The sequence below is a fragment of the Artemia franciscana genome, chromosome 8 (genome assembly GCF_032884065.1).
Source record: "Artemia franciscana chromosome 8, ASM3288406v1, whole genome shotgun sequence".
Classification (NCBI taxonomy): domain Eukaryota; kingdom Metazoa; phylum Arthropoda; class Branchiopoda; order Anostraca; family Artemiidae; genus Artemia; species Artemia franciscana.
The window spans coordinates 38,438,807-38,450,510 of NC_088870.1; the positions used below are offsets into that span (position 1 = coordinate 38,438,807).

Genomic DNA, 11,704 nt, shown 5'->3' on the forward strand with positions numbered 1-11,704 from the left:
ATTCTCCCAACATATACGCCTCTTCTCAACCCCCCCCCCCCCAACCTAAAAATCCCCCCAGAAAACGTCTGTACACTTCCAAATAACCATTGCTATATGTAAGAACTGGTCAAAGTTTGTAACTTGTGGCCCCTCCTACGGGAACTGTGGGGGAGAATTTTTGACTACGCTGAATAAAATGGCTATCTCAGAATTTTGATCCGGGGACTTTGGGAAAATAATTAGCGTGGGAGGGGGCCTAGATGCACTCCAATTTTTTGGGCACTTAAAAAGGGCACTAGAACTTTTCATTTCCGTTAGAATGAGCCCTCTCGCAAGATTCTAGAACCACTGGGTTGATACGTTCACCCCTGGAAAAAAAAACAAAGAACAAACAAACAAATGAACACGCATCCGTGATCTGCCTTCTGGCAAAAATTATAAAATTCCACACTTTTGTAGATAGGAGCTTAAAACTTCAACAATAGGGTTCTCTGATACGCTGAATCTGATTATGTGATTTTCGTTAAGATTCTATGACTTTTAGGGGTTGTATTCCCTATTTTTCAAAATAAGGCAAATTTTCTAAGGCTCTTAACTTTTGATGGGTAATATTAAACTTGACAAAACTTATATATTTAAAATCAGCAACAAAATGCGATTCTTTTGATGTAGCTATTGGTATAGAAATTTCATTTTTTAGAGTTTTGGTTACTATTGAGCGGGTCACTCCTTACTACAGTTCGTTACCACGAAGGGTTTGATAGCTGAGTTTTCAAATTTTGTCAGTTATTTATCAATTATAACATCCGTAGGAAGGTCCAAAAAACGAAAATGTGCAGTTGCAGGTACTGTAAATGGTGGTTCTGTGGAACCAATGTCTAAACTATCAAAATTGTGATAAGATGTGAAAATCAACACCCTGGACCATCAGTTGCCAGAACACTAACACGGGCAGCTAAAAGCAAAGGCCATTGCTTAAGTGTCCTGAAATAATCGAAATCCAAAAACGTGTCAAAAATGAAAATGAACAGCAAAGACACGTGGATATTTCAGATTTTTCCCAGGGTTGTTTTAACGAGCCTGTGGTGGCGTTCTGACATAAAAGAAGAGGCTCACGCCTGCGTTTAGAAGACAAGTGGTGATAAGAATCCATATATAGAGGCTTGCCGCGTGCCGAGATCTGGTGGTAAAGCCACTGGGCGCCCGGTACTATACATATATATATATATATATATATATATATATATATATATATATATATATATATATATATATATATATATATATATATATATATATATATATATATATATAGTTACCATAAACTGCTTGATTGGTTGAAACTAAGACATAAATTGTCTTGCTAAGCCACCTTGTTTTTACAAGTCTTCTTATTTATTTTATTCTTTTTTGGGGGAAGGGGGGTCAGTGTTGAATGACAGCTTTTCAAGATTAATCTTAAGCAACAATCACGTGCCTTAGAGTGTATATACAGGGAGGAAGGGATTGAAAATTACTCAAGTTATGCGAAAAATATAAGCAATGTCATAAACAACGAGATTTTAGGGAGAGTATGTAAAAGTTGGTTCAATCTCACGCCCACCTTGTGCAACATCGGTCACATTTCTTGAAATTCTCGGTGACAATTCCAGCAATCTTGGCTCCAATTTGTGCAATCTCGGGTGCAAAATTTTTGGCGTAGGAAACATTTCGGTATTTTTGAGGGACCTGTTTTTGTAGAAATATCAGCTCCAAATAGCATAATCTAGACAGTTTCTGGGCATTCAATAACAACCTCGGTGACATTTTGTGCATTCTCGGATTCTTTTAATTCAATTTTGACTCAAAAGGAATGCCATAGCCTACATCGTAGCGTTGTAGTAAATAAAAATCCTAAATTTAATGTTTGCCCACCTGTCAGTTTTTTTCGGATTAATAAAACATTTCTCAAACACACTGATTATAACTATTACTAGTAAGGTAAACGTAGAGGTGCTGCTAGTAGAACTTTAGCAGGGACGACCCAAGTACAAAACGTAGAGACTTGTATTATGATCTCTAATTCCAACAAGTCTCAAACAAGGGACGAAACCGAGACCATTTTGCTCTCAGGTTTTCCAAGGGATGTTAGTTTAAGATTGTAATATATTAGGTATGCAATAAATTAGTTTCCTTATTTAAAAAAAAATGCTTTAAAAAAAGGCTTTGCTTGATTTGACTACTAGGCTAAAGTCTATAGTAGCAAATTGAGGACATGATCTTAGTTCTAGGAATGTATAATTGTGGATTACTCAAATAGTCAATTCAATAGCTATAATTACCATTTTAAAGTACATTCAAAGTATTTATTCCTGTAATTTCTTTCAAGCGATTGCGATTTGATTACAACAACTTTATTTCAATTAACATTACATTTAAGTTAAAAGTGGTAAAAACACAGTAAAATGTGCCATCAATATATTCGCGTATCTAGAATGAAGATCTAAAATACTAATATCTAAAATAGATCTAATGTACTAAAAATAAATACTTGCTAGTCAAGTATCTAAGCCTTGATTAGCAAGCACAGATTTATCAAATAAAAGTTGATTTCATGAAGAACACATTCTATAAAAGCAAATTTAAGTAAATAGTAAAGACAAACCTGCTTCAGCTTTAAATGAATGAAAGCTATCCAGATGAAGTAGACTGCACACATAAGCTGGATCTCAAGAGTCACAATGAATAAATAAAATCTTTTCAATCGCCGTGCCCTAAGAACTGGTGGTCCAAGGATCTGGGGGGGGGGGACATGGCTGCAATAATTATGTCAGCCCTTTTGGTTTGATTAACCGATTCATAAAAGTTGAAGTAAACACACCTCATAATTAAACTGCATCCAATCCAAAGAAGAGCGATTTGGGATTTTTTTTTTACATACTTATAACTAAAGTCTGCAGAACAGCTCTGTTTATTTTTTGAAAGAAAGGGGTATGAACCCCCCCCCCCCCACACACACACACACACACACACACATTAATAGATCTTTGATGGGAAATCATAAGAAAATTCTTCCGTCCCACCTTTTCTGTTTGATAGCAATGCTGTGGAGGCCCTATATATAAAGGGGCTTGCATCTTTGCCGATTTTTCAGATATACTACAAAAATCAAAAGGCTTGTGAATTTTTATGTTATACAGATGTCATTTTTTTTTTTACCAATTTTGAACTATCTTGCAACCAAGAAAATGGAGTAAGATATATGACCTACCGACTTCGAGAGTACTTCAATCTTCTCTGAGACATTTTAGGAAAAACTTTTATCTTCTGGCATTCTATGACCTTTGGTAGAGCATGGCAGAAAGACCTATTGAAGAAGCACGAAGGACGAAGTATATGTGGGGCTGACTGTACTCTGTGGAATTGCTAAGCCATCAAAAAAGCAACCGGGAAAATAAAAAGGAAATAGTCCTGCAAATTCATTATTCGGCTTATTGACTTTTAAATGCTCTCCTCAATTAGAAAAAAATACCATTTTTTTTCGATTTTTCTTCCCTAGCACTTCCATAGTTCATAAGCGATTTGATATTAGAAGAAAAGTAAAAACTGTAAGCAAGCACTTGTTCTTAAATATAAAAAATAATGTCTCCCCCCTCCTTGTCCTAAATATCAAACAAGCAACGAATAGTTGCTGTGGTGGAATCAAACAGTTCGTGGTAACGAACTGTAGTAAGGAGCGACCCGGCTCAATAGTAAACGAAACTCTAAAAAACAGAATTTTGAAACTAAAAGATACATCAAGAGAATCGAATTTTCATGCTGATTTTAAATATATAAGTTCCACCAAATTTAGTCTTTGTAATCAAAAGTTATGAGCCTGAGAAAATTTGCCTTATTTTGGAAAACAGGAAGAAACACCCCCTAAAATCATAGGATCTTAACGAAAATCACACTATCGAATTTACGTATCAGAGAACCCTATTGGGAAAATTTCAAGCTCCTATCTACAAAGCTCCTATCTGTGGAATTTCGTATTTTTTTGCCAGAAGACAGATCTCGGGATCTGTTTTGCCAGAAGACTGTTTATCTGTATTTTTTTTGTTTTTTTTTCCCAGGGGTCATCGTATCGACCAAGTGGTCCTAGAATTCTAACGGAAATGAAAAGTTCTAGTGCCCTTTTTAAGTGGACAAAAAAAATGGAGGGCACCTAGGCTCCCTCCCACGCTCTTTTTTCCCAAAGTCAACGGATCAAAATTTTGAGATAGTCATTTTGTTCAGCATAGACGAAAACCATAAGAACTATGTCTTTGGGGATGACTTACACCCCCAAAGTCCCAGGGGGAGGGGCTGCAATTTACAAGTTTTGACCAGTGTTTACGTACAGTAATGGCTATTGGGAAGTGTACAGACTTTTTCAGGGGGATTTTTTGGTTTGGGGGAGGGGGCTATGTGGGAGGATCTATCGTTGGAGGAATATGTCATGGGAAAAGAGAAATTCAATGAAAAGGGTGCAGGATTTTCTAGCATTACTATAAAAAAAACAATGAAAAATTAAACATGAAACAGTTTTTTCAATTGAGAGCAAGAAGTAGCATTTAAACTTTAAAAGAACAGAGATTATTACGCATATGAGGGCTTCTTCTCCTAAATACCTCGCTCTTTATGCTAAAGCAGTTTTAGTAATTTCAACTGTTTATTCTACGGCCTTTCTGATTCAGGGGCCATTCTTAAAGTATTGAGACAAAACTTAAGCTTTAGTGTGAAGAGCGAGGTATTAACGAGGGGACAAACCCCCTCATATACATAATAAAAATATAAGAATATAGAAGTTTGTTACTTAAGTTTGTTCTTAAGTTATGTATATTTTTTACTAACAAAAACGTTCGTTAAAAATTAAAAGTTCTAGTTATCTTTATAAGTAACCGAAAAATTGGAGGGCAACTAGGCCTCCTTCCCCACTCCTTATTTTTCAAAATACAGCTCCTTTCTTACACGGATTAATTTCTGTTCATTTTAAGTTTTAATGTCGCTCCTTACTTTAAGTTAAAAAAACTAGTTTTTTATTAATTAATAACATACAGAAAAGAAATAAGATAAGATTAAGAATTGTTAGGAAACTGGGATTTGTTTTTCTATTCCCTTTATTTAAAAAGCACTTATCCATCTAATTTTGGCTGCTAAAATCTACAACTACTGAAAAATCTGACATGTAGCCACCTGAGTCGAATATTGTTGCGCACGCCTTTTCTCCAATCTATTATACTCAAAGCATCACTCATTACTCCCACCCATAATGTTTCATCTTCATTTCTCGTTTCCTAGAATCTCTTCCCGCCCAGTTCGAAAAAGGCTAGCTTTTGTTTAGTCGTGTCAATCTTAGGGGTGTCTATTTGCAGAATTTAGGGAAAGAGACGGGGTTTGCATTTTCCAGTTCTGGGGGTGTAATTGCATTGTTTTTCCGATTTTTTTCCAAAAAAGAAGGGGTTTATCAATGAAAAAATATAAAAACGATGTTTTTCAGTGAAAATACCAAAAAAGATTTCCTTACAAATTTGGGGCGGGGGACAAGACACACTGGAGTGGGGTTTGTAGTTCCCCCCTCCCTAATTGACGTTCCTGATTAAGTTAGCCATATAGTGTGAATTTTGAAAATTTATCTTTCTTCGTCCGAAAAAATATCCTGATTATTGAGTTTTCCTTTCATGTCAGCTGCTTTTGCAATGCTTTGGTGCTAAAGCATAATTACTCTCTATCATTTCAAGTAATTAAAAAAAATCCCAGGAATTATTTAATTACAAGCTTTCATCCTTTTCCTGCTTATTTTTTTCCACCTGCTCTTCAAACCAATTGCTCATCCTAGACCTTAGTTTACCCTCAGCTGAAATCACTAAGATGTTAAACCCATGCAAGATTCTTCTTTTAATTTTTACGATTCGAATGTCATTTTATTTAGGCTTTAATAATATTTTACAATATTTTTTTTAACATTCTTACTAATTCTTTCCATTTTGAATTCAGGCATGCGAAAAAGGCTCGAAAATTCGAAAAAGGCTAGCTTTTGTTTAGTCGTGTCGTGTCAATCTTAGGGGTGTCTATTTGTAGAATTTAGGGAGAGAGACGGGGTTTGCATTTTCCAATTCTGGGGGTGTAATTGCATTGTTTTTCCGATTTTTTCCAAAAAAGAAGGGATTTATCAATGAAAAATATAAAAACGATGTTTTTCAGTGAAAATACCAAAAAAGATTTCCTTACAAATTTAGGGCGGGGGACAAGACACACTGGAGTGGGGGTTGTAGTTCCCCCCTCCCTAATTGACGTGCCTCATTAAGTTAGCCATATAGTGTGAATTTTAAAAATTTATCTTCCTTCGTCCGAAAAAATATCCTGATTATTTGAGTTTTCCTTTCATGTCAGCTCTAGAATTACGGCTTTTGCAACGCTTTGCTGCTAAAGCATAATTACTCTCTATCATTTCAAGTAATTAAAAAAATCCCAGGAATTATTTAATTACAAGCTTTCATCCTTTTCCTGCTTATTTTTTTTCCACCTGCTCTTCAAACCAATTGCTCATCCTACACCTTAGTTTACCCTCAACTGAAATCACTAAGATGTTAAACCCATGCAAGATTCTTCTTTTAATTTTTACGATTCGAATGTCATTTTATTTAGGCTTTAATAATATTTTATAATATTTTTTTAACATTCTTACTAATTTTTTCCATTTTTGAATTCAGGCATGCGCATACAAAGGACCTTAACGTTATTTTACCATTGGGGAGATCTAATTATCTTGGCAGCCCGGAGTTATTCTCATTAGAGCTGGTCAATGGGACACCCTGGCACCATTTAGGTTACGATATTATGGCTCTGCACACAAGATGGCACCAGAGTACAATAAAACAAGCGTTGGGTGGAGACCCCACTTTTATAACCACAATTCGAGAGCCAGCACAGCTCTTTGAATCGCTTTATAGCTATTACAATTTATATAAATTCCATGGAGAATTGACTTTGTATGAGTTTTTAGACAAATTGGAGGATGAAGACTTTAAAAGAAAAGATGATAGATTTCTCCAGAAAATTGGAAGAAATCAGATGCTCTTCGATCTAGGATTTCCTATAGAAGATTTTGACAATGAAGAGAAAGTAAAAAAGTTTGTTGAAGAAGTTGAACAAAATTTTGATCTAGTAATGGTTACTGACAAAATGGAGGAATCCATAGTGTTATTAAAACACCTTTTGTGCTGGGATTATAGGGATTTAGTATTTCTGAAGCGAAATAGCCGAGCCAAAAATAAGATACAAAAATTGTCTGTTGACCAGACAAATAAATTAAGGAGATGGTTAAAAGCAGATAATTATCTGTACACAAAATTAAGAGAGGTTTTTGACAAAAAGGTTGAAAAATTTGGATACAAGAAGATGGAAGAAGAAAAACAGAAATTATCTTCAGTAATGAATCAAATCATGGAAGGCTGTTTGTCAGGTGAAAAGAACCTGCACGGAAAAATTCTCTTTGAGGAATTGAAGTTGGTACTTTTTTAATTTTACAGTTTTGTTTCTAGTAATTTCCGTTTTCTCTATCTTTTTGTAATAACTGATTTTAAACTTTTTCCATAAAGCAAGTTTTTCAAAAAAAAAGTAAAGAGCTTTATTAAACCAAAGACGAGCAGAAACAAAGTCAAACAGTTTTACAAGTGTAAAGCTACCGTAAATCAAAATCAATGACTAAACAAAACCCGAAACGAACAGAAAAGAAATAAATAACCGAGTCAAACTCAAAACAAGTAGAAACTAAGAGGAGTGGGGCTGTCGCCCCCAGTACCTTCTAAAGACCAGAATATAATTTTCAAACTTTGCTGAAAACAATCCTTATCTAGAGCTATGTGTTTTTATTTCTCATATTATCAAAAAGAGAAAAAAAAATCACCATCATAACCAAGATTACCAAAAAAACTAATGTGGATTGACAGTTTAATATATATATATATATATATATATATATATATATATATATATATATATATATATATATATATATATATATATATATATATATATATATATATATATATATATATATATATATATATATATATATATATATATATGCTGATATTCACTCCTGAAATTACTAATAATTTGGATTTGTTAAATTAAAAAAAAAGAAGAAAAAAACATGTAAATTGTATTCTGTTTTTAGTAAAGTGCAGATTATATTCTGGTCTTTAGAAGGCACTGGTTATTAATAATAATAACCCTGAAGGTTTCAACTCAATAACCTCAGTCGTTCTTAAGCTATTGCTAAGATGGCTTATTGACAACCAGCATGCACAGAAGTTTCTACTTTATGCACTTTTCCAACCCTAAGATATCCCGGTGGTATATCTTGACACCATGGTCTATTTTAATAGCCTACATCCACTTTAACCATGCAATAATAGTAGCAGTGGAAGTAGTAGTAGTTGCAAAAGCAGTAGTAATATTGGTAGTCCTGAAAGTTTCAGCCTAATACCCACAGAATTTGCTGGGATATCGCTAGCTCACCCTTTTTATATCCCAAATGTTTATGGAGTGCTTTGATTCAGTTCAACACCACCCAAACCCACTCCTTCTCATTGATATGGTCCAATTTGTTCATATTTGATTTCTAAAGAGATATGCTTATTATTCCATTCATAGTTCTTTCTTTGTTTTTTTTTCTCTTACCCTTTTACCTTTAAATCTAGTTTTCTCTTTTTTGTATTTTGTCGTGTTTATTTCTCATTACTTTTTGTGTCAATTTACATTTATTGCAGATGTGAAATGTCGGGTTTCCGGTTCTGTCACTGTTATATATCTATTTAATATAAATAAAGAAAATTACAAACAGAAAAATTTTGGTTAAAGAAGGGAAACTATATTTTTGTTTGTTAATTGAAAAGTAACTTAAAGGGTTTTAATGGGAAAACAAGGACTTGCACATTTTGACATTACTTGATGTCACCTCGTGCATATGGGTAAGAAACTTTAAATGCCATAAAATACAATATAGCATTCGAAGTCAAATTTTAATCATCATCTGATAACTCATTTTCAAATTCTCAAAGATACCAAGGATTGTATATTCCTTAGACTACTTGTTTGACAAAACTCAGTATTTTCCTAGGGGAAGTTTGAAATGATGCGAGGCAAAACCTATACAAGAATAATGCCCTATCATAGACAGCGCAATAGCGCTACCTAAGTAAAGAACGAAATGGGTGCAATGTATTATAATTATCTTTTCATTTTACCAAGACGCTTCATGCGGTGGGAGTTGTCATAAGAACTTCAAAAGGGGCTCATTTAAGTGAAATTGAAAAACAGTTATTGGTTTTTTCGTTAATTTACTGATTTTTTTTTATATTTCGCTTTCTTTTTTTTACATAGGAAAAGCGCCGGGTGTCGACTGTATGCACTAGGAGAACATATTTTTTTGGATGAAATAACAAAAGCTCAATGGAAGAGAGCAGACAAGGTAGCGTTACAATCACTTGGATTGAGATAACGTGCTCTGAATGTAAAATTAATACTACTTTAATACAGTAGAAGATTCTCATTGTTGTATGGTCAAAAGAGAAGATTCTTGTGGTTTCTACTCACAAAACCCACGACAATATATACTTTTGACGTGCAGCCCTGAAATCTCACAAAGTGCCATAACTTATTTATAGAATTTTCGTAAAAATTTTAGTTCCCTCTTTTTCTTAAATAAAACCCAATTACGTGTGTTTTATTATCCACAGTTAAGATTTTTGAGTGATAAGAAGGCCCAACGCCAGGAGGTTCCTAAGAGACATTTTTAAATATGGAAGAAAGTTCTTTGGAAATATAAAATGCTGGTTTTGCTTTTGGAAAGAATAGTTATAAGTGTTTTTTGAAAATACTTATTGACCTTAAAAGTTCAATTTATTTAAATAAATTGATTGATTGATTGTATTGGAAGTGATGCTAAGATTTAATTTGATGACGAAGTAATAATCTATATATATAAAAATAAGTTGTCTGTCTGTGTGTCTGTCTGTGGATCAGGTGACGTCATGTTTCTGTGTCGGCTGACGTCATGAAGTTAGTTGTCGTCATTTTTGCTATGACGGTGACGTCATTAAAGATATTTAAGACATATACGTTCACGTAGAAATCTATTAGTGTTTAAGTTTAAAATGACTGATGAACTTACAATGGCAAAAGCCGATGAAGATGCTCAAAGAGTCTATGCCAAAAAACTTGCTGCTGATAGAGAAAGTCAGAAAAGAAAGCGTGCCGAGGAATCAAAAGAACAGCAAGGAAACAGGCTTGAGGCTAAAGAACGCAAAACCGCGCAGTTAGATGAAGATCCACCTGGACAGCGAGAGTCAAAACATATCAAAACTGAAAATGATAGCGATGATGATTGGGTTTGGGATTTTGACTCGGATAAGGTCATCAATGCCTACCAGATTTTAGTTAAAAAAACAAAGGTTCGGCGATATGTATTTCATAGTGAAGCTGAAAAATAAAGAAGAAAAAGAAAACTGAAAAAAGAAAAAATGTAAAAAACTAAAAAATACTAAAAAGAAAAAACACTCAAAGAGAAATTACAGACCGGGACACAAATGACGACCGGGACAGAGGGAATATAAATAACGACCGGGACACTCAAAGAGAAATTACAGACTGGGATACCGGGACACAAATGACGACCAGGACACAGGCAACGGTACCACCATCGAAGTAGATAACCAGTGGGTTGTTCCATATTCCCCATTAGTGCGAAACGTCAACCCCAAGTCAAATTCGTGCATTGTTTGGCATCATTTTAACAACTTGCTCTCCATCAGCTCCTACAGAGTTATGGGAAAAATATAAGTCAAAAATGTCCGAAGATATACTCCATCGAAAACAGTTAGAGACGTCAGATATGACTTTTGATTTTACATCAGAAATTTATAACTACACTTTAGTTATTATAGAAGATTTGTACGTACGTATGGCAAACAAACCTCTTCAGGATTTGGGAATGCCTTCACCTAACCGTATCGCTGCTGTTTCGACATGTGCAGAATTGGATCGTGAAAAAAGTTACAGTACGAATGATCTATTGTCGTATGTACAAAATAACATTTCCAAGTTAACATCGGAACAAAAAGACATTTATAATACGATAGACTAAATTTCAGGACGTATATAACTACCTGCTGATTTCTGTAATTTAGTGACGTCCAAAAATGAATTGATTGAAAAAGTATTTCCGAATATTCTAAAAAATTATAAAAATAATAAATGGCTAAGTGAAAGAGCGATTCTCGCACCCAAAAATATAGACGTCCACGAAATCAACAATATTGTTTTGACCAAGATTCGAGACCAGGCAGTCCTTTACAAGTCAGTCGACACAGTTTTGGAACCAAATGAAGCGGTTAATTATCCGTCTGAATTTTTAAATTCCATAGATCTTTCAGGGTTTCCACCACACGTGCTAATACTTAAAAATAGGCGTACCAATAATACTTTTAAGAAATATCAACCCACCAAAGCTTTGCAATGGCACGCGACTTGCCGTAAAAAAAACAATGGAAAACCTAATAGAGGCCACAATCTTGACAGGGCCTTTTGAGAGTGAGGCTGTTCTTATTCCTCGCATTCCCATGATTCCAACGGATCTGCCTTTTCAATTTAAAAGATTGCAATTCCCAATTCGATTAGCATTTGCAATCACCATTAACAAAGCTCAAGGTCAATC

At 34.4% G+C, this 11,704-nt stretch overlaps 1 protein-coding gene across 2 annotated transcripts; it reads left to right on the forward strand.

Moving 5' to 3' along the window:
- Nucleotides 1–6,697: 6,697 nt before the first annotated feature.
- LOC136029829 (galactosylceramide sulfotransferase-like) lies at nt 6,698–9,784 on the forward strand. 2 transcript variants are annotated; one of them, XM_065708287.1, is made up of 2 exons: nt 6,698–7,494; nt 9,373–9,784. In XM_065708287.1, exons 1-2 carry the CDS (start codon nt 6,823–6,825, stop codon nt 9,424–9,426), a joined length of 726 nt encoding a protein of 241 aa, XP_065564359.1. In that variant the 5' UTR covers nt 6,698–6,822; the 3' UTR covers nt 9,427–9,784. The 2 variants fall into 2 exon arrangements, with proteins under 2 accessions (XP_065564359.1, XP_065564357.1); XM_065708285.1 differs by having other exon boundaries at nt 6,698–7,490.
- The last annotated feature ends 1,920 nt before the right edge of the window (nt 9,785–11,704 follow it).

Excerpts from the sequence above, each read along its gene's own strand:
- LOC136029829 (XM_065708285.1), top strand. The coding sequence starts at position 6,823 with ATGGCTCTGCACACAAGATGGCACCAGAGTACAATAAAACAAGCGTTG. Across the intron at positions 7,491-9,372 it reads ATTCTCTTTGAGGAATTGAA|GAAAAGCGCCGGGTGTCGAC; the intron begins GTTGGTACTTTT and ends TTTTTTACATAG.